At 34.8% G+C, this 23704-nt stretch overlaps 1 protein-coding gene across 1 annotated transcript in view; it reads right to left on the bottom strand.

Moving 5' to 3' along the window:
* Positions 1-864: 864 nt before the first annotated feature.
* The window catches only part of LOC129801038 (titin-like), a 257548-nt gene continuing 234708 nt past the window's right edge, over positions 865-23704 (bottom strand). Inside the window, exons 63-75 of the mRNA XM_055845796.1 lie at positions 20605-23436; positions 17937-19766; positions 14851-16641; positions 10492-14358; positions 9941-10081; positions 9728-9880; positions 7263-9602; positions 6906-7193; positions 5674-6834; positions 5300-5605; positions 2135-2434; positions 1720-2025; positions 865-1656 (exon numbers count right to left, since the gene is read on the bottom strand). Of these exons, the coding sequence (XP_055701771.1) occupies positions 1454-1656; positions 1720-2025; positions 2135-2434; positions 5300-5605; positions 5674-6834; positions 6906-7193; positions 7263-9602; positions 9728-9880; positions 9941-10081; positions 10492-14358; positions 14851-16641; positions 17937-19766; positions 20605-23436 (15518 nt within the window). The 3' untranslated portion in view covers positions 865-1453. The remainder of the gene's footprint in view (positions 1657-1719; positions 2026-2134; positions 2435-5299; positions 5606-5673; positions 6835-6905; positions 7194-7262; positions 9603-9727; positions 9881-9940; positions 10082-10491; positions 14359-14850; positions 16642-17936; positions 19767-20604; positions 23437-23704) is intronic.

Genomic DNA, 23704 nt, shown 5'->3' with positions numbered 1-23704 from the left:
TTTGATATAGTTGAAGTTCATCAAATGCACACTTGGGGCGCTCTGGTCGAAAAAACGAGTTCAGAAACCAACAACCTCGATTATCTCAGCTTCTGATTAATCGATGAGATCAAGTTCTATGGCAAAATTATAGAGAACATTCTGGTCTACATTTCACCCATATATCACTTTTCTGTCACTCCATCCAAATCTTTGATATTTTGGTTTAAATACAAAATTTGTATAATTTCACGAATTTGGTTCAAGATAATTGAATGGCGTACCCCAACTTCAGCTCTAAATCGAATTTGCATGCATCCGAGTTAGCTCACATTAAGAATCTCACCTACATAAGCCGGTTAGGATTATCTGTCCCTTTTAAGTTTTTGGTTGAGTAGAAGCAGTCAAATTGGCACTTGAGTGGTTTCAAAGCGTTATTATGGGAAAAGTCCATTTTTTCAAACTTAAACGACAAAGAATGATATTCGCAAGAAATATAGATGTAAAAATATCCTCTACAATTATGTCAAAGCAATCATCAAGACCTGTTAAGCACGTGTCGAGATAATTGAGTTTGTGTTATGAAAATTGTTTTTTCGACTGTGGCACCCCTAGCGTTGGTCTTACGAAGTTCAAGTGTTCTATAAAGTTGTAGAATTTTGTGAAATCTTTCATTTGAGCCCTCACACGTCAAAATCAGTCAAATAGAACCGGAGATATGGCGGTTTGAAATTCGTGAATTTCGACCCCATGACCGAGTAATACCGTCGTGTCGTGCGATCCTGTGAAGACATTAATGAATGGCTGAAGCGGACTTTGTTTACTGTTCATTTGTTTTTTGCTATATAAAAATATAATTCAGAAATTAAATAAAAAGACAAGTGGTAATTTATTTGGATTTATTTGAAAAACTGGAAAACACACCTTTTATAATTTCAACAGTTTTTGTTTTTCATACAGTACAAAAATATCTGTGGAAAATTTTGTACACTTGCCAAAAAAACAAAAAATATTTGCACCTATATTTTGTCTCCCTCAGAACAAATGTACAAATATTTCTCTGATATTTTCGAACTTTTAACAAATCATTATATACATAGACCACATATATGGATATCCAGAAAAGATTTGTAAGATCGCTATTGGAAAATACAAATTGTTTTGTCGATTTCCACATAATGTTAGTTATATCATTTGGTTTTCAAAGTCTATACAAATTGTATTTTTTTTTGAATAGTTATAAAATCAAATAAAACTTAGAATAAAATACTTTATCACAGTAAAAATATTCGTAGGTTACAAACAAAACACTTTCCTGAATGAATGCAACAAATTTCATTCAGGAAACTTTTTTGTCAGGATATTTTCTTTTATAATAATAAATATAATTTTTGTTACTCAAATATTATGCACAGTTATGTCCATTCGTTTTTAACTGCTATAAGTTCGGAGATATAGAATAGAAAACAAACATTTATTTGAATAACTTTTTGGCATAATGCCAAATTCGGAAGAAATATTCATCTTTTCTCAGGAGTTTTGCCCTTGCGTATGAATTAATATCGGCATCCATGTTATGCTCCCGGAGCCACGAGGAAGTGTTCTCTGTACTGAAGCCTGTTGGCTCTGTTAGTCCAGATCGGGTTTCCTCTGGATGACGTTCATCGTCACCTAGGTCTAATTTAAGATTATATGTGTAATTATCCTTTTTTGTGCAAATTTTAAATAAAATGTGCTTACCTGACATGGGCAAAACTGTATAAGGTTCTTCGGATTCCAATGGATCACTCAGTCCAATTTCATTGCGCGCGAATATCCTTATTAGATAATCGTGATTGTCTTGCAAATCTCTGATCTGGAATTTCTGCACACCAGCCGGTACTTGACCCACTTCTATCCACATAGTCTTCTTTACATCGCGAATTGCAATGTTGTATCCCTTCAGCGGTGCACCTCCGTCTGACTCGGGGATACCCCATTCAATAGCATGTAAATTGGTACCAATAACTCGAATTTCCAGGGGAGCAGTTGGCGGTGATGGAACAGCTAGGGAAGAAAATGAGGAAATTGTTTTTGAGGAAATTGGTTTATTCGTATACCTAATATCGCGTTATCCGGAATTCTAAATTTTGCACTATACAGATGTGATACTTACTCGCATTTGGATTGAGTAAGATATTTTCCGTTTCAGCTGGTTCACTCAGTCCAATTGAATTTTCAGCATAGACACGGAAAATAAATTCGCATTTTTCCTTGAGATTTTCAATTGTGTATTGCAGGTTGTAGGCTTCCAGAGTAACAACCTTTGTCCATTTCTTTGAGGTTGCAACTCTCTTTTCTACAATATATCCTGTTATTTCAGTTCCTCCATTGTGCTCAGGCACTTCCCATTCAATCGTTGCACTCCTACTTGTTACATCGACACAACGAAGATTTCGTGGGCATGAAGGTGGATCTGTAAAACCAGTTAATAATTTCAGTAAGATTCCAATTTGAGGGTAAAACCGTAGTAAAAGTACAAAGAAAAAATGTGGATATTACATTTATCATTTCGCATGTAATAAAGTAGAATTTATAATATTTCTGTTTTCTAGAAATTGTTATTTTTAAATGAATGTATTTATTATAATGTTCTTAATTTTACCGCAATGAGGTAGGCACCTCTTTATACTATGATGTTCAATTTTATGTTAAGCTGAATAAACTAGTCTTAACATCATTATATGCATACATATTTTGTGGCAATACACATGAGATGCAAACCCGGATCTCTTCCATAATAGGATCATTATAGTGCTCTATCATATGTTTTTTTTACATTCTGTATTTATTTTATATTTTTTCAGTAGGGGAGACTGGGGCAAAAAGTCACAAAACCGATTAAATATTTTTTTTTACAAGCTACCCGAGCACCTCCAAAATTTCTAATTAGCACAGTTTTATAGGAAATTTACCGCTCTACAACTCTGTGAAAGTCATTTTCTTCTATTTTGTAAGGAAATATATTTATCAAGCCGTTTTCTAAAAGGTAATTCTGTGATCATTCTCAAAAATGCTGGGGCAAATAGTATCAGGCATAAGATACTATCACATTTTGATTCGCTTTATTACAGGATTCCGTAAATTTAAGTAAAATACCTAGATTACATATTTTCATAGGAAATTTATTCTTCTACACCTTTGTAAAACACCGTTTTCTCTATCTGAGCGAGAAAAGCGCATTTTAAGCTATTTTACAAAAAACACACAAAAGACTGTAAATTGTTTGACCAATGCAAACAATAAGCGGCGACACATAGCATTGACGTGTTTCTTTTCACCGTGGGACATCAGAAATTGTTTCGGTTTTTGTTACTTTTTGCTCTATAGCTTTTGTTACTTTTTACCCCAAGTGGTCGTTTTTAATAAAGGATTTCTGGAGAAAAGAGTCTTTGTAAAATTCTAAAATAGATAGCGGATTCGTATTCAAAGAATATCCAGATAATTTGGGAAATATTCACCAGTGCGTCAAATTTAATATAAAGCTAATAGGGGAGACCGGGGTACAATTAGACAGGGGCAGAAGTAGACAGTGGATTTTTTTCGTTTCCCTTAAAATGCACATTAAGCAAAGTATTTTTTAATGAAAGCAGGAACATATCTCCATATTCCCAGAAATATTTATAAGTCTGATCCTGTTATCCTACAATTTAGAAGCATTTTTATAAAATGGGTATAAAATTGTAGTTTTGATGTTATGGTTTTTGGCCCAGTATTTGGTTTTCTAAGTTGTTAGTCAAAATCTCATAGTTTTACTTTGTTTCTGGTTTAATAAAGTTAATTAAGAAATATTTTTCACTTCGATAATAATTATCTCCTTTTTTATATAAGATAATAAACACTGAAACAGCCCTCAGGGCAGAGGTAGCCACTCTTCCGTGGCGGGATAAAACTATTGATGATTAATCACTAATACATGGATAATTCTTAGATAAAAAAGTACTATTGATATTCCAAGCAATATTCCCATTCGAATCAGAAATTTGTGAAATAGTTTTTTTTCAAGATGTTTGCATCAATTTTGCCGCAATTACAAAACTGTCATAAAAAAGTCGGCTAAAGCCTTTTTCTTTAGGTTTTAGTGACATATTTAGCATCAGTGGGCTTCAGTGCGTCAAGTAAAACAATATTTGGTATCTCCAGTTTAAAATTTCGTCTGGAAAACTGGTGGCAATTAGTACCCCAAAAGTGGCTATATCTACCCAGGTCGGGGCACGTGTGGCCAATGTGTCATACTTTTTTCATTATCCTCTCTAGAAAAATTCAAGGATTTTAGAGCTTTGTTGAACTACATTGTTTCATATAGCAAATATCCTAATGTTACTTGTGAAACATAAAAATATTAGACATACCTTATCGTTTTTTCACAAATCATGCGCGAAAAAATGCCTCATTTATTGGCTAAAAGTACCCCGGTCTCCCCTAATTGATATCTTCTGCACGGAAAATATTTAAAAAATAGGGCTAAAAATTTCGATATTTTTTTATTTTCTAAATTCCTTGTTCAAATTCTAACAAACTTATGATATTGAAGAAGACCTATGGAGGCTATCTATAGAAAAAAATTTGAGCCGCTATCTTTTTTTACCTTGGAAGATATTGAATTTTGAATTTATCGATTTGTGACTTTTTGCCCCAGACTCCCCTACTTTTTTTATTTTTAAAAAATCACTGTAATCAAGTGTGCTAATCCGGGCGCTTCGCTATCTGGATCGTTTATGACTAATCCACTTAAAATAATATTTCTATTTTTATTTCCGTAATATAATCACTACAGTAACATAATATAACTATTCGAGTTTGAGAAAAAGCAAAAATAATATTTTTATCCATTAAATAAGTGAGTGTAATCGACTCATTTCAATCTTGTAGCTGGGTTCTTCACTGAAAATTTCCTAGCAGAGATATTTTCGCTAATGACAGCTGGTTGATTGAAATTTGAAAACATTTATTGTTTTTTTCCTTGTCGAAAAAGTATTTTAAATCCAAAGGTTTAATTAAAAGTGAATTCGCGAAAAGGCGACCCAGTTAGTGCATGCTGACTTATTTCAGTATTATCATTATTTTATATTTTTTTTTTAGTATTTTTGATAAATGTTTTTTATATTATGTTTCTGAATGAAACAGCGAATAATTCTATGAATTTAGAAGAAGTAAAAAGGAATTTCATCAGTCCAAAAACAAGCGTTTAAGTAGCACTCTTCGGAAAATGATCCAGTTACCCCACCTTACTATATATATTATACTTTCTTTTAGCGTATTTCGAATAATTTATACTCACATAATTTTTGACCTGCCGTGAAGGTTTCTGTACTCTCTAAATATCCACTCTGTCCAATTTCATTTCTTGCACATATCCGGACATCATAAACTTTTCCTTTGATTAGGTTTTCGATAACAAGGGTTGTGCATTCGTTGTGAGTGGAACCGATGATTTTGTAAGTCTTCTCTGTTGTTTCTTTAATTTCGACTATATACTCAATAATTGGACTACCTCCGTCGAATTCTGATGGTTGCCAAAGAATTGTACAACTTGCATCTTCCATTGAGGTAACACTAATAGGACCTTGAGGCGGAGTTGGTTTTTCTGTAACACACATTTTCCCGTAGTTAATAAAGACAGTTGAGATGAAACAAATAAAATGAGATATTTACCTATGATCTTTTTGATGGTAACCGGTTCACTTTCCAATGGTTCAGAACATCCAATAGGATTTTCTGCAGCTACTCTGAAGAGATATTGGGAATTAATGGCCAGTCTTTGGATGCAGTATGAATCGATGCCTTTAGTAACATCGGCCACCTTAATCCAGGTTCCCTTCTCTTGATCGCACTTCTCAATGGAATACTTAACAATTTCCAAACCACCATCATCTTCTGGAGGTTTCCATTCAATAACAATTGAGTCTTTTCTCACATCCTTCACTTGAATTGGTCCTTCGGGTTTGCTGGGCTTATCAATAATAGACAATGTCAGTTCAACATCAGACTTTCCACAGGAATTTGTAGCTTCTATCCTGTAACTACCACTGTCTGATCTCTCAACACTGTTAATAGAAATTGTCGATGTCTTTTCTTCCGTACGAATGGTGTAAGTTGAGTTTGATTCAATTCTGACATCATTCTTGTACCAGGAAACTGTTGGAGTAGGATAACCATTTATTTGGGCAGTTACTGTCCATGTTGATCCAACGCGCAGTTGATTAACCAGTTCAGAATCGTCAATTACAATTTCTGGTTTTTCTTCAACAGTTACTTTACAGGATGTTTCAGCCTGGCCAATTTCATTAACAGCCTTGCAAGTATATTTTGCCGTAGTCTTTTCGGTTGTTTCTTCAATGGTGTACTTGGCGATTCTGTTCTCATATGTGACTTTAGTTGTTTTGATGGTCTTGCCATTCTTAAGCCAAGTAACTTCAGGTACAGGTTGTCCAGCAATTACACATGAAAGTGTCAGTGTTTTACCCAGACCAATTGAGACATCATTTAGTGGTTCTTGAATAATTGGAGGTTCTTTTTCTGTAGGTGCCTTTACCCTTATGTATGGTGATTCTAGTGAAGGTTCACTACGACCAGCCTCATTTACTGCACTTACACGGAAGGTATATTCACTATTGGTAGTTAACTTTTCAACTGTAAAGGTCGTATCTGAGATTTCATTAATTACTGTCCAATCAGTTATTCTCTTTTCATGATATTCCAAAATATATTCGATAATTTCTGTATTTCCGTCATCTTCAGGTACCTTCCAGTACAGCGTAAGGGAATCACTAGCAGATGCAACAGGTTCAGGTGCCCCTGGTCGAGAAGGTGGTCCTGAAATTGAAATTAGAATAACCGGTAAGTCATAATTTTTTTTTTTAAAACATTTTAACAATAAAACGTACTGGTAATGGTTAGATGGGCAGTTGCTTCTACTTCACCACAAGGGTTCTTAACTCGAACAGTATAATCACCCTCGTCCGCATCAACAACCTTCTTGATTGTTAAGCTTGCGGATTCTTCATCGAATTCTTTAAATATACGTGGTGACTTCTTAATAACTTTACCAGATGTATACCACTCGACTGTTGGTTTTGGTGTTCCAGTAAGTTTAACATTGAACGTAACGCTTTCATCCTTTCGAACCTTGTATGCTTTCTTGTCCAGTGTAACAGTTGGTAGTTTAGGTATTTCTAAAATAAAGAACAAACATTATAAATTTATATTAAAAAAAAATTTGAATAGAAGGTTTTTTTTATTACCTTGTACTCTCAGTTTGGATACCGTCTTCAGATTCAAGACACTGCACGAATAGGTACTCTCATCGTCTTCTGTGCAATCATGAACAATAAGACGACGAACAGTTCCTTCAACTTCAACGGTGTATTTCTTCGATGGCTTGATTTTCTTGCCATTTTTGTACCATACGGTCTCGTAATCTGGTTTAGAGAGTTCTACAGTGAATGTGGCATTGGTATCTTTAGTTACAGTTGTGGTATCAGGTAGTTTAGTTACGAATTCAACAACTGGTTCTTCGACAGTCAAGCGTGCTGTTGAAACATGATCAGCAACTTGGCACGAATACTCTGCTTGATCATCAATTTGGGCATCGTAAATCTTCAACTTTTGCAGCTTTCCATCAATTGTGAGTTGAACGTGATTGTTAAATTGCAATTCTTTGCCATTTTTGAACCATCGTACCAATGCATCACCTTTCGTTAGCTCAATTTCAAATGTAGCCTTATCACCTTTAACACAGGTGATGTCATCAAGTCCTTTTAGTAACTCAGGTGGAAGTTCGATGACATTCACCTCAGCTGTTGTTTCTTGGTCACCAACTGTACACGAATACTCTCCTTCGTCGTGAATTGATACACCACGCACAAGGAGTTTCCGAACGTGACCATCTTTTACGAATTTCTTGTTGTCCGCCTCTTGTACCCTCTCGCCATCTTTGTACCATGTAACATCAGCAGTATCTGATGTAATTTCAACTTCAAGCACCAGAACTTCCTTCTCCTTCGTTTCAACATCCTCCAATTTACGCGTGAACTCGGGCTTGCATTCAAGAACTTCTACACTGGACTTTGTGACTTGATTCTTAACAGTACATTTATATGAGCCAGCATCCTTCATGCTTGCATTTCGTATGATTAATTTGTGAATGTGTCCTTCCTGTACAATAATACGATGATCCATTCCAGTTACTTCCTTGTCATTGTGATACCATCTTGTAACTACAGTGTGTGATGTCTCACATTCCAGTATGAGTCTGTGGGTTTCTTCAACAACAACATGCTTTCTTAGTTTCTTTGTAAATACAACGTCATCCACTTCAACAGTTATTCTGGCACCATGAGAGGCTTTTCCTATTGGATTACTTGCAATGCATTTGTAATTGCCAGAATCCCTTTCGGAATCTGCATTCTTGATCAGTAACTCAATGTTTTCACCATCGTATGCCTGCTTCACCCTTTCTGAAGGATAGAGCGGACTGTTATTGCAGAGCCATAGGATTTCTGGAACAGGGTTTCCTAATACCCTTGCTGGTAGTCTAATGGTTCCATTTTGTGGTACACTCTGCTCTTCGAAGCGCTCAACGAAGAATGGAGCTTCAGGATTTCCACTTTCAGGTTCTTCTACAGTCAAAATGCAAGAGGTTTCAACACTACCTGAAGAATTAACCGCTTTCACCACATATTCTCCGCTATCTTCTTTTGTTGGTGTTATTATGCTGATACTGTGAATGTCCTTTTCAGTCTTCTTGTTGCCCTTAATTGGTTCACCATTCTTAAACCATGTGATCTTTGGTGTAGGATTACCTATAATATGCGTGCTCAGGATCACACTTTCACCTTCTCTTATGATGACATTTCTTAAGGGTTCCAGTATCTGAGGTGGTTCTTTGTCTCCAGTTTTAACTTTTAGAATAATAGGTAATTTAGCTTCTCCTTCCCTATTGCTAGCTACAACTTCATATACACCCTCTTGCTTTTTAGTCACTTTAGTTATGGAAATCACACTGCAGTACATGTGCATGTCTGATTCTGTAACAATCTTAACGTTATCCTTTGATGTGATTTCTTCACCGTTGTATGTCCAGTAAATATCAGGCTCTGGTATTGCAACCAAACGACATTCGAGCAGTACATTTGAACCTTCATCAACATACTGTGCTCTTGGTCTGCGAGAGAAGGTTGGTGGAATACCTTCCAGAATATCTGCTAATGATGATTCTCGGGAGAGGGATTTTCTCGATAGACCTGTTGCATCAGATCCATGGTCTGACAATGGGGCTTCAATATTCAATTCTGTACTGTTGGATGCAAATCCAGCAGCGTTTTTGGCGACACAAGTGAATGTTCCAGCATCCTCGGGGAAGACCTCACGAATAATTAGAGTTGCTACATTATCATCATCGTAGTATATTTGGAAGTCTTCCGAAGGTTTGATAATTGCAGTCTGACGGAACCATGTGATTTGAGGCCTAGGAATACCTTCAACTTTGCATTCAAACTGAACGGTATAACCATCTGGAACGTGTTGTGGTTGAAGTTTCTCAATGAATTTCGGGGCTTGGGTCTTTTCTGTTGGTCCTGGACCTAAAATTAAATTTGGAATTTGAGATAATTTTGTACATAAATATTCAATATGTGGGCTAGTTTTATTCAAAGTTCTTATTAAACAATTTGAATTTAAATACTATTTGAAGAAGTTATTTACGTACGTTCGAATACTGGTAATTTGTCTATTTTCTCGTTTAACTTCTTCTGAACGTAGTGAGTGTATGATACTTCGTCCATCAAACACTGAGCAGGAACCCATCCTTTATCATCAGTTAAGTATTTCTTAACGAACCACCAATCTGCACTTTGTTGTTCTAAAAATAAAATCAAGCGTTTAATAAAGGTTGATTTTTATAATTACCAGAGTAACTCACCTATAACGTAAACCTTTTCGCCTTCCACCAAGTTCAGAGCTTCCTCATTTTCAGCAACATAGGTGCAAATAGAGTACATAACTTCTTCATGAGTCAGAGCCTCAGTTTCATATTCTTTGGTAATTTGTAATGATGCATTTTCTGTAAATTATGTTGAGAAAAAAAGTGTTACAATCAAATTTATTTAAGAAATAAAAACAGTTACATTACACAAAATATTTCTAAAATTTATTGCGTATTAACACATTCCGTTAATTATACTCTTATTTGTTTATATTAGTGACATTTTAGTACGTATTAGTCATAATTTACCCTCTGTTACCTCCTTTTGCTGTATTAATGAGTGAGCGGTTCAAATGGCGAAAAAGTAGAAGGTATTGAAGCATCTTATTGTAATATTAATAAGCACCTACTAATAAAAGAAAACTCTAAAATTTTTTAAAGATTGTAAACATATTTTTAATTTTATTTCTATGAATTTAAATATAAAGCCCCCTGTTTAAATATTAATTTAAAGCTTTAAGAAATAAGTACGCTAATTAAAAACATACCTTCAAGGAATGTATGAAGAGGTTTTCGTTTCTGTTTCAATGTGAGAGAGTCTTCTTCATAACTGATTCTTTCTTTCTTCTTGTATGGTATGTCCAGTGATATATCTTCTTCAAGATCTTCTATACGGTACTCTGGTTTCACATGTTTCCCTCTCAATTTGAAACTTACACTATCTGGCTCATCCTCTAGGAATATGCTATCAGAAAATTCTTCAGGTTCATCAATATCATACATCGTATCTTCATGTTCACTTGCATCGTCAATTATTTCTTCAATAATTGGACCACCTTCATCGTCATATGTTTGAATAAGCTTAATCGATGCCTCCCCAGCTTCTTCCGAGTATGAGAATGGTTTGGTTTTCTTCAATCTTACTTTACCAGACATAGAAATTTCTTCTTCAGCATATGAATCAAGTTGTATATTGAATTCTTGTTCAATATCTTCTTTTGTGGTAGTCCTTTTAGGTCGGAATGTAACATTCTCAACATCTGTTACCTCAGGAATATCTGGTCTTGAAGGTTTTCTCACAGATCTCAATTTTTTGATAGTATAATCATCACTGAATTCTTCAATAATTGGGATCGGTTTAGGTGGTGGTTTCTTAACTATAACAAAATCTTCTATAATTTCTTCAGATTCCTCTTGATCTTCTTCCTGTTCCTCAGGTAGTTTAATTAGTAAAAATCCTTCTTCTGTTTCTTCTGTTGGTTTTTTCGGTTTCTTCTTTTTAATTTTCACAGACTCAGAAGTATCTTCTGGTTCTGGTTCTACCTGTTTCTTTAAAGTTATTTCAGCTACTACTTCAGTTTCCTCTGTACGTGGCTTCTTAATTAGCACATCTTCGACTAATTCTTCAGGTTTTCTAATTTTCAGAACTACTTCTTCAGTCTCTTCGGTTGGTTTCTTTGGTTTCTTCTTTTTGATCTTTACGGCTTCCACAACTTCTTCTGGTTCTGGTTTAGGTTCCTCCTTTAATTTAAATTCTGCCACGACTTCTTCTGTTTCTTCTTTTGTCGGTTTCTTAAGAACCACATCCTCCACGACTTCTTCAGGTTTCTGAATCTTAAGAACCGCTTCTTCTGTTTCCTCAGTTGGTTTCTTTGGTTTCTTTTTCTTGATCTTCACTGCCTCTGCCACCTCTTCAGGTTCTGGTTTAGGTTCCTCCTTTAATTTAAATTCTGCCACAACTTCTACTGTTTCTTCTTTTGTCGGTTTCTTAAGAACCACATCCTCCACGACTTCTTCAGGTTTCTGAATCTTAAGAACCGCTTCTTCTGTTTCCTCAGTTGGTTTCTTCGGTTTCTTTTTCTTGATCTTCACTGCCTCTGCCACCTCTTCAGGTTCTGGTTTAGGTTCCTCCTTTAATTTAAATTCTGCCACGACTTCTTCTGTTTCTTCTTTTGTCGGTTTCTTAAGAACCACATCCTCCACGACTTCTTCAGGTTTCTGAATCTTAAGAACCGCTTCCTCTGTGTCCTCAGTTGGTTTCTTCGGTTTCTTTTTCTTGATCTTAACTTCTTCTGCGACTTCTTCAGGTTCTGGTTTAGGCTCTTCTTTCAATTTAAATTCTGCCACGACTTCTTCTGTTTCCTCTTTTGTCGGTTTTTTAATCACCACATCCTCAACAACCTCTTCAGGTTTCTGAATCTTAAGAACTGCTTCTTCTACTTCTTCAGTTGGTTTCTTCGGTTTCTTTTTCTTGATCTTAACTTCTTCTGCGACTTCTTCAGGTTCTGGTTTAGGTTCTTCTTTTAATTTAAATTCTGCAATAACTTCTTCCGTTTCCTCTTCCGTTGGTTTCTTAAGAATTATTTCTTCAACAACTTCTTCTGGCTTTTGAAGCTTTAGAATTGCTTCTTCGACTTCTTCAGTCGGTTTCTTCGGTTTCTTCTTTTTAATCTTTATAGCTTCTACTACTTCTTCTGGTTCTGGTTTAGGTTCTTCTTTCAATTTGAATTCTGCCACAACTTCCTCCGTTTCTTCTTTTGACGGTTTTTTAAGAACCACATCCTCCACGACTTCTTCAGGTTTTTGAAGTTTCAGAACTGCTTCTTCAGTTTCCTCAGTCGGTTTCTTTGGTTTCTTCTTCTTGATCTTCACAGCTTCAACAACTTCTTCTGGTTCTGGCAACGGTTCTTCTTTCAATTTAAATTCTGCAACAATCTCTTCCGTTTTTTCTTCCGATGGTTTCTTAAGAATTATTTCCTCAACAACTTCTTCTGGCTTTTGAAGCTTTAGAATTGCTTCTTCGACTTCTTCAGTCGGTTTCTTCGGTTTCTTCTTTTTAATCTTTATAGCTTCTACTACTTCTTCTGGTTCCGGTTTAGGTTCTTCTTTCAATTTGAATTCTGCCACAACTTCATCTGCTTCTTCTTTTGTTGGTTTTTTAACAACCACTTCGTCCGCAACTTCTTCAGGCTTCTCAATTTTCAGAACTATTTCTTCTGTGTCTTCAATTGGTTTCTTTGGCTTTTTCTTTTTGATCTTCACAGCTTCAACAATTTCATCCGGTTCTGGCAACGGTTCTTCTTTTAATTTTAATTCAGCCACAACTTCTTCTGTTTCCTCTTTTGGTGGTTTCTTAATAACAATTTCTTCAACGTCTTCAGTAGGCTTTTTGAATGGTTTTAGTTTTACTTCTTCTTGATCTTCTTCTGGTTTAGGTGCTTGTGGTATTCTGAACTTGACATCCTCTTCTGGTGTTTCCTCTGGTTTCTTTGGTTTTCCCTTTTCAAGAGGAATTTCTACAGTTTCTGGTTGTGGTTCAGGTTTCTTCTTGCGTTTGTGTTTTGGTTTCTCTTGAGTGGGTTCTTCAGGAGTGAATGTTTCGTGTTCAGGTAACTCAGGTTCGTATGGAGGAACTTCAGAAGGTTCAAAATCGAATTCTAATGGAGAAGGCATTTCTGTCTCTTCTGAGGGTTTTTCCTTTTTGGGTTTATCTTCTTTCGGTTCTTTCTTTTTAGGTTTCTTCTCTTCAACAGTTTCTTCCATTGGTTCCTTATCAGGAATTCCTTTCAATTTGACGGTTTCCGGAGTTTCATCATCATCCGGTTTCTTTTTACCTTTTCCAATCTTTAATGTTTTCTCTTCAGGTTTATCTTCCTTAGGTTCTTTGGTTGGTCGTTTGTAACCTTCTTTTTCTGGAGCTTCATCTGAACTACTCTCATACTTCTCATACTTTTCTAACTGAGGTCTTTCTAAATCATCTTTGATTTCTTCGGGTAGTTTGAATTTCTTAATTTTCTTCTTCTTTGGTATTTTTTCGGCTTCTTCCATATTTCTAGACAGAATTCCTGTATCTCTTATAGTATTCATATCTATTACAGTTAATTTAGTAGCTTCTGGAGGATATTCAATAATTGTGATTTTGCTCTTGAGTTTGGTTTTTGGGAAACTGATTTCATCACTACTTGTCTTTTCTATTGGCTTCGGTTTTCGGAGTTTGAGTTTCTGAGGTAATTCTGAAACTTCCACAATTTCAACTTTGGTTGGTTTTTGTTCCTTTCTTTCGATCTTCAGAGGTTTTGGCTTTTCATCTTTTATTTCTTCTTCTTTGACTTTTGGTTTCTTAACAGGTTCATCTTCAAACTTTTCATATTTTTCTAATTCTGTTTTAGGAATCTCCATTTCGATCATCTTTTCGATGAGATCTAATTCGTCATCTTTCTTAGGCTTTTTGACGACCTTCTTTTTCTTTGGAACCTCTTTCTCTTTTGGTTTTCCTGGTGTTGGAGTCTCTTCTTCTTCGTCTACATGTTTTGAGGGTGAGGGTTTATCTTCAACTGGAACATCATCTGGAACTTCTAAAGCGTCTTCTTTTTCAACAGGGATATCTTTCGGGATATCCTCTGTTATATCTTCTTCTGAAAACAAAAATAAATAATAATTACTATTTAAATTTCCTTTATTCGAATTTTTTTTGGTAAATAAGAATTTATATTAAATAAGAATTGTCAATAGGCTTTCATTATTATATTTGCTAGAGATATTTTTGTTCCAATATATAAATAGTTTAATAATCGGAGAAAGATTTAAGACTACAGTGTATTTTTTTATTGAATTTGTTTTAAATATTTAAGGAATAATTGAAATAATGTATAGAAATTTTTGTTGAAGATAATTACATATGTTTTAAAGTTTCATGGATTTTTAATTACATTAGCTAATGCGGATTTTAAATATTTTCATATGACCTTTCGTAAACTACATATTTACAATAGCTTCATATAGTTTCCCTAGCTTAATTCACTTGTAGAATTTATTTGGTTATAAAATCTATGAGACACGTATTGTATTACACTTGTTTCTCATTAATATTATTTTAAATATGATGTATGTAGGGGAATATAACTTACGTTTGGTTTCTGGTCCCGTTTCTGGGATTTTAGGCTGGTCTGGAGTGTATTGTTCTTCCGGAGACTTATGTTCTTTAGGAATCTTCTTATGTTTAACTTTTTTAGATTTAGGTGAATCATCTCTCTCATCGTCGCTAACTTGAGGAGATGTTGGTTCGTATTTTGGAAGTTTCATATCACGATCAGGCTCATCTTTTTGTGTTTCTGTTTCAGGTTGTGGCTTTTTGAATGGTTTTAGTTTAATTTCTGGTTGATCTTCTTCTGGTTTAGGTGCTTGCGGTATTCTGAACTTGACATCCTCTTCTGGTATTTCTTCTGGTTTCTTTGGTTTTCCCTTTTCAAGAGGAATTTCCACTGTTTCTGGCTGTGGTTCAGGTTTCTTCTTGCGTTTGTGTTTTGGTTTCTCTTCAGTGGGTTCTTCAGGAGTGAATGTTTCGTGTTCAGGTTTTTCAGGTTCGTATGGAGGAACTTCCGAAGGTTCAAAATCGAATTCTAGTGGAGAAGGCATTTCAGTATCATCTGAAGGTTTCTTCTTCTTGGGTTTATCTTCTTTAGGTTCTTTCTTTTTAGGTTTCTTCTCTTCAACAGTTTCTTCAGTTGGTTCCTTCTCGGGAATTCCTTTCAGTTTTATGCTTTCCGGAGTTTCATCATCATCCGGTTTCTTTTTACCTTTTCCAATCTTTAATGTTTTCTCTTCCGGTTTATCTTCCTTAGGTTCTTTGGTTGGTCTTTTATAACCTTCTTTTTCTGGAGCCTCATCTGAACTACTCTCATACTTCTCATACTTTTCTAACTGAGGTCTTTCTAAATCATCTTTGATTTCTTCGGGTAGTTTGAATTTCTTAATTTTCTTCTTCTTTGGTATTTTTTCGGCTTCTTCAATATTTCTAGACAGAATTCCTGTATCTCTTATAGTATTCATATCTATTACAGTTAATTTAGTAGCTTCTGGAGGATATTCAATAATTGTGATTTTGCTCTTGAGTTTGGTTTTCGGGAAACTGATTTCATCACTACTTGTCTTTTCTATTGGTTTCGGTTTTCGAAGTTTGAGTTTCTGAGGTAATTCTGAAACTTCCACAATTTCAACTTTGGTTGGCTTTTGTTCCTTTCTTTCAATCTTCAGAGGTTTTGGCTTTTCATCTTTTATTTCTTCTTCTTTGACTTTTGGTTTCTTAACAGGTTCATCTTCAAACTTTTCATATTTTTCTAATTCTGTTTTAGGAATCTCCATTTCGATCATCTTTTCGATGAGATCTAATTCGTCATCTTTCTTAGGCTTTTTGACGACCTTCTTTTTCTTTGGCTTTTTAATATCATCTTTTGTCATATCGGGAGTATCTTCTTCCTCTTTTTCCGATTCGAGTTTTTCTTCGGTGATAGGTTTTTCACTTGTGTCTGGCAATTCTTGAGGTGTTTCTTCAAGTGGTTGATCATCTTTTGGTTCTTTTACTGTCTTTTTCTTTTTCGGTTGTTTTGGAGTTTCAGTGACAGGTGCAGAACTAATTTCAGGTTCTTGTTCAGTGTCCGGTTTTTCTTCCTTTTCAGGTTCTTCAATTTCTAATTGTTTTTCAGGGACCACTTCTTCACCTTCTTTCTTGGGTTTCTTTGTAATTTTCTTTTTCTTTGGTTTTTCTGCTGTATCCTCAATAGAGTCGGGTATATCTGGAACAGTTTCTTCAGGTTTTTGTTCGTCAGGAACACTCAATGTCGGAGTTGGTGTGTGTTCAACACTGACGGGTGTGTGTTCTTCTATATCTTGTACTGATTCCAGTTCAGGAGTTTTGTCTTCTGGAAAATATTTATGGTTGATGTAATTTTGTAATTTATTGTCGAAAAACCTTCTATTACAAAATAAGGGGACTTAGTGCTTAACTATAAAAAGCTGTTTTTGAGCTTTAATGAGCTTTATGGTATTGTGATTCTTTCACGAAAAACCGATCTTGTACGCAAGTTTGCTGTACACATTTTGTTTCTTAATGATTAAAATAAACTATAGACTATACTTAAGTCATTTGATTTAACAAAATCAAATGTGAAATTTCGCACATATAAAACTACATGATTCAAAATACTGATTTTGCATGCTCATTGAACCAGTATGTTAAACGGAATATTGTTTCATGTCTAAGGTATTATTGAATATTTTAAGTCAATTGCTCTCATATTAAAACGATGTATTAATTAGGAATAAAACTGTGATTCAATGGTAACCAGGATAACAAAGTCAAGATGACATAATCGGTTTAAAACTATTTTTCCAATATATAATAAACTGGTACTGAAGCAATCAAAATGTTAAAGAAAATTATAATAATACCCTTTGAGAAAAATTAAACTATAGTCTGCTTATACGGCCATAACAACTTTCAATTTTCAAAGTGTGATTTCTAAATGAATAATTGTACTTGAAACTAGCAAAAATTAAAGATTTTTTGTGCGTACTGAAGAAGTTGTAGGTCTTCGGGATTTCATGAAAAAGCAGGGTCCGAATGTTACGCTGTAGGTATAAGAATTTTAACAAAATACTTTTGACTACTGATTGGTCGTTTTCGGATTCAAAGCTTTTCAAAATACCACATTCCTTATAAATATAAGGTTGATTGGAGATGGTTGACGAAACTGCGATATTTTGTAATAATCTTGTGAAATTTGAGTTTATGAAAGAATCACAGATGAAATGTATTGTACGATAAACGGGAAATTGTGAAAGTAATAAATATGTGCCATTTAATTTTACACAAATATAACTTTTTTTTATTGTAGAAATTTTAGGTTTCGCTGAAATTATTGTTAACTTTTCAAAAGCTATATTTTTTCTTTGATGTTAAATAGTGCACATCTAGTATTTGTTAATAAATCTCAAGGATGACGATGCCTTCCTCTAGTTTGAAAGTTTGGTTGAATGACCTACTTTCAGTGAACAAGCTCTATTTACGTAATTGAATTACTGAGTAAAATAAGGAATATAATTTATTTGAGTTATAAATAATTAAGCATAAACTACAAACTTGCACGCACATTATAGTGGTTATGAATATCCTACGATATATATAGGACTTTGAAAAAGTAATTTGAAAACTTACGTGTAGGTTTATCTGGTTCTACTGTCTTTGCATCTTCAATCTGTGGTAAACCTTCATCTTCTTTAGTATCTGGAGCCTCTTTCGTTTTTGGAGTTTTCTTGCGTTTAATTTTTTTGGGTTTTGATGACTCATCTCTCTCATCGTCACTAACTTGAGGAGATGTTGGTTCGTATTTTGGAAGTTTCATATCACGATCAGGCTCATCTTTTTGTGTTTCTGTTTCAGGTTGTGGCTTTTTGAATGGCTTTAGTTTAATTTCTGGTTGATCTTCTTCCGGTTTAGGTGCTTGTGGTATTCTGAACTTGATATCCTCTTCTGGTATTTCTTCTGGTTTCTTTGGTTTTCCCTTTTCAAGAGGAATTTCCACTGTTTCTGGCTGTGGTTCTGGTTTCTTTTTGCGTTTGTGTTTTGGTTTCTCTTGAGTGGGTTCTTCAGGAGTAAATGTTTCGTGTTCAGGTATCTCAGGTTCGTATGGAGGAACTTCCGAAGGTTCAAAATCGAATTCTAACGGAGAAGGCATTTCGGTATCATCTGAAGGCTTCTTCTTCTTGGGTTTATCTTCTTTCGGTTCTTTCTTTTTAGGTTTCTTCTCTTCAACAGTCTCTTCAGTTGGTTCCTTTCCAGGAATTCCTTTCAATTTAACGGATTCTGGAGTTTCATCGTCATCCGGTTTCTTCTTGCCTTTTCCAATCTTTAATGTTTTCTCTTCGGGTTCATCTTCCTTAGGTTTCTTGGGTTGTCGTTTGTAACCCTCTTTTTCTGGAGCCTCATCTGAACTACTCTCATACTTTTCATACTTTTCTAACTGAGGTCTTTCTAGATCATCTTTGATCTCTTCAGGTAGTTTAAATTTTTTAATTTTCTTCTTCTTTGGTATTTTTTCAGCTTCTTCCATGTTTCTAGATAAAACTCCTGTATCTCTTATGGTATTCATATCAATTATGGTTAATTTAGTAGCTTCTGGAGGATATTCAATAATTGTGATTTTGCTCTTGAGTTTGGTTTTCGGGAAACTGATTTCATCACTACTTGTCTTTTCTATTGGCTTCGGTTTTCGGAGTTTGAGTTTCTGAGGTAATTCTGAAACTTCCACAATTTCAACTTTGGTTGGTTTTTGTTCCTTTCTTTCGATCTTCAGAGGTTTTGGCTTTTCATCTTTTATTTCTTCTTCTTTGACTTTTGGTTTCTTAACAGGTTCATCTTCAAACTTTTCATATTTTTCTAATTCTGTTTTAGGAATCTCCATTTCGATCATCTTTTCGATGAGATCTAATTCGTCATCTTTCTTAGGCTTTTTGACGACCTTCTTTTTCTTTGGCTTTTTAACATCATCTTTTGTCATATCGGGAGTATCTTCTTCCTCTTTTTCCGATTCGGGTTTTTCTTCGGTGATAGGTTTTTCACTTGTGTCTGGCAATTCTTGAGGTGTTTCTTCAAGTGGTTGTTCTTCTTTTGGAATTGGCTTAGCTATTTTCTTTTTCTTCGGTTTTTCAATATGATCGAGGGGTTGTTCTTCTGTTGGTTCTTCTGGAACATCTTCTATTTTTTCTTGAATTTCAGTCGTTTCTTCTACATGGGGTTCCCCAGTATCTTCCTCTATGGGTTTTTCTGGTAGAATTTCGGTTTTCTTGGGTTTCTTGATCACCTTCTTTTTCTGTGGTTTATCTGTGGTAGATTCAGTAATTTCTTCTTCGACTGGAATATCTTCTTTTACATCATCCGGCTCTTGAGGTTTTTCATCTTTAGTAGGAATTTGTGGTGTTGGTATGAACTCCTTTTCGTCAGGTGTTTCTTGGATAGTTTCTGGTAATTCTTCTTGTTTTTTATAGTCTGTGAAATAAATTTGATAAGCATATGTAAATTCTAACACATAATATGGTGAATATTTTTAAAATCTTGCCATATTTTTTATAAGTATGAAAGCTTTTCAATGTTATAAAAGTTTTATTTTAATTGTGACTGTGAATGTTATTTTCGTAAAATATAAAATGTTTGAGTATAATTTTTATTGTTTTTTTTTGACTAATCAATAAACAGTGTCCCTTATACAATTATTTATTACGTCACTGTCGTTTTCCATTTTTTTTATTGCCTCAACGCTAGTAAACAACATTTGTATTTAAATATTGATGATATTAGGTGAGATTCTTAACAATCTCACCTACTATAATCCTAACAAAATTTCATATCTTCCGATCAGCCCCAAACTTGGCCAAAATGTGTTTCGCCATTTCCTGATCACGAATATATGGGGGGCTAAGTTACGTTCCCGGCCGGACGGCCGGCCGGTCGGCCGGGAACGTAAATTAGCCACATATATATTCGTGATCAGGAAGTGCTGAAACACATTTTGGCCAAGTTTGAGCTCGATCGGACGACATGAAATTTTGTTAGGATTATAGTAGGTGAGATTATTAAGAATCTCACCTAATACTAGGTGAGATTGTCAAGAATCTCACCTAATATTGCTATGGTAATTCAGTATTAAATCTTATTCTAGAGCAGCTATAAGGAAAATTACTAATTTTAAATTTCGGGTAATAAATTTTCCTTTTCCAATATAATCTTTGGCTTAAGTAAAATCAATTTGTGAAATCATAGATAAAACTAAGCACAATAATTTTTTGTTAGTATCGAATACTATATATAAAATTCCGCAAAAACTTACATGGCAAATCATGTAAAGTGTCATCGTGTGATTTATGTTCATCACTAGTGTCAGGCGAATCCTTCGTTTTTATGAGTTTTTTTCGCTTGACTTTCATAGGTTTTGTTAAATGATCTCTCTCATCGTCACTAGTTAGAGGAGATGTTGGTTCGTATTTTGGAAGTTTCATGTCATGGTCAGGCTCATCTTTTTGTGTTTCTGTTTCAGGTTGTGGCTTTTTGAATGGCTTTAGTTTAATTTCTGGTTGATCTTCTTCTGGTTTAGGTGCTTGTGGTATTCTGAACTTGACATCCTCTTCTGGTATTTCTTCTGGTTTCTTTGGTTTTCCCTTTTCAAGAGGAATTTCTACAGTTTCTGGCTGTGGTTCAGGTTTCTTCTTGCGTTTGTGTTTTGGTTTCTCTTGAGTGGGTTCTTCAGGAGTAAATGTTTCGTGTTCAGGTAACTCAGGTTCATACGGAGGAACTTCCGAAGGTTCAAAATCGAATTCTAACGGAGAAGGCATTTCAGTATCATCTGAAGGTTTCTTCTTCTTGGGTTTATCTTCTTTCGACTCTTTCTTTTTAGGTGTCTTCTCTTCAACAGTTTCTTCAGTTGGTTCCTTCTCGGGAATTCCTTTCAGTTTTATGCTTTCCGGAGGTTCTTCGTCATCGGGTTTCTTTTTACCTTTTCCAATCTTTAATGTTTTCTCTTCAGGTTTATCTTCCTTAGGTTTTTTGGGTTGTCGTTTGTAGCCTTCTTTTTCTGGAGCCTCATCTGAACTACTCTCATACTTCTCATACTTTTCTAACTGAGGTCTTTCTAGATCATCTTTGATCTCTTCGGGTAATTTAAATTTCTTAATCTTCTTCTTCTTTGGTATTTTTTCGGCTTCTTCAATGTTTCTAGATAAAACTCCTGTATCTTTTATGGTATTCATATCAATTAAGGTTAATTTAGTAGCTTCTGGAGGATATTCAATAATTGTGATTTTGCTCTTGAGTTTGGTTTTCGGGAAACTGATTTCATCACTACTTGTCTTTTCTATTGGTTTTGGTTTTCGAAGTTTGAGTTTCTGAGGTAATTCTGAAACTTCCACAATTTCAACTTTGGTTGGTTTTTGTTCCTTTCTTTCGATCTTCAGAGGTTTTGGCTTTTCATCTTTTATTTCTTCTTCTTTGACTTTTGGTTTCTTAACAGGTTCATCTTCAAACTTTTCATATTTTTCTAATTCTGTTTTAGGAATCTCCATTTCGATCATTTTTTCGATGAGATCTAATTCGTCATCTTTCTTAGGCTTTTTGACGACCTTCTTTTTCTTTGGCTTTTTAACATCATCTTTTGTTATATCGGGAGTATCTTCTTCCTCTTTTTCCAATTCGGGTTTTTCTTCGGTAATAGTTTTTTCACTTGTGTCTGGTAGTTCAGTTGCATTAAAATCTTGTTTATCCTTCTTGACCTTCTTTGCTATTTTCTTCTTTTTTAGCATCTCAGCAGTATCAGGAGTATCTTCTGATGGCTGTTCTTCCACTACTTCTGGTAATTCTTTTTGAATTGGTTGACCTTCCATAACTATTTCTTCTTCTTGTTTCGGTTCTTCGAGCTCTCCAATTACTTCTTCATCTTTCTTAACTTTCTTAATTATTCTCTTCTTCTCTGGCTTTTCAACTTCTCCTGGAGTATATTCAAGAGGTTGTTCTTCATGAACTTCTGGTGTTACCTCTGGTTGTGCTTTTTTTTCCTCAATAAGTTCTTCTGGTTTGGGTTCTTCAACCATTTCAACAGTTTCTTCGCCTTTCTTATCCTTCTTGATTACCTTCTTTTTCTTTGGCTTTTCAACTTCTCCTGGAGTCTCTTCAAGAGGTTGTTCTTCATGAACTTCTGGTGTTACCTCCGGTTGTGGTTTTTCTTCCTCAACAATTTCTTCTGGTTTGGGTTCTTCAACCATTTCAACAGTTTCTTCGCCTTTCTTATCCTTCTTGATTACCTTCTTTTTCTTTGGCTTTTCAACTTCTCCTGGAGTCTCTTCAAGAGCTTGTTCTTCATGAACTTCTGGTGTTACCTCCGGTTGTGGTTTTTCTTCCTCAACAATTTCTTCTGGTTTGGGTTCTTCAACCCTTTCAACACTTTCTTCGCCTTTTTTAACCTTTTTGATCACTTTCTTTTTCTTTGGCTTTTCAACTTCTCTAGGAGTATCTTCAAGAGGTTGTTCTTCATGAACTTCTGGTGTTACCTCTGGTTGTGGTTTTTCTTCCTCAGCAATTTCTTCTGGTTTGGTTTCTTCAACCCTTTCGACTATTTCTTCACCCTTCTTGACCTTCTTGATCACCTTCTTTTTCTTTGGCTTTTCAACTTCTCCTGGAGTCTCTTCAAGAGGTTGTTCTTCTAGAACTTCTGGTGTTTCCTCAGGTTGTGGTTTTTCTTCCTCGACAATTTCTTCTGGTTTGGGTTCTTCAACCCTTTCAACACTTTCTTCGCCTTTTTTAACCTTTTTGATCACTTTCTTTTTCTTTGGCTTTTCAACTTCTCCTGGAGTCTCTTCAAGAGGTTGTTCTTCATGAACTTCTGGTGTTACCTCTGGTTGTGGTTTTTCTTCCTCAGCAATTTCTTCTGGTTTGGTTTCTTCAACCCTTTCGACGATTTCTTCACCCTTCTTAAGCTTCTTGATCACCTTCTTTTTCTTTGGCTTTTCAACTTCTCCTGGAGTATCTTCAAGAGGTTGTTCTTCAAGAACTTCTGGTGTTTCCTCATCGTTGAAAACTTCTTCTCCTAAAATTTCTTGAGGCATTTTTTGTTGTTCCACATATGTAGCAACAATCTCTTTTTCTGGGTATAAACCTTGTCTGTTAACGTTTTCTGTAAGGTATATTTATGGTTTTGTAATGTTTAAATTTATTTGAAATGCTGTTTGTGTTTGATTGTCAAATTATTACTGTTTTTTTTTAATTCATGCATTATGTGCAGTACATATACAATGTGACTCTAATAGTGTAAACTAATTTCGACCAGAAATTCGTAGTTTATGATTTTTGACACTTTCAGATTTTGAAAAAAATCAAAGTATAGTATAAAACGTAAATAATAAGCCATTTGTATTACTGAAGTTTTCCCACTATTTGAGTCA

The sequence above is a fragment of the Phlebotomus papatasi genome, chromosome 2 (genome assembly GCF_024763615.1).
Source record: "Phlebotomus papatasi isolate M1 chromosome 2, Ppap_2.1, whole genome shotgun sequence".
NCBI lineage: Eukaryota > Metazoa > Arthropoda > Insecta > Diptera > Psychodidae > Phlebotomus > Phlebotomus papatasi.
This window is presented reverse-complemented; position numbering and strand designations above follow the sequence as displayed.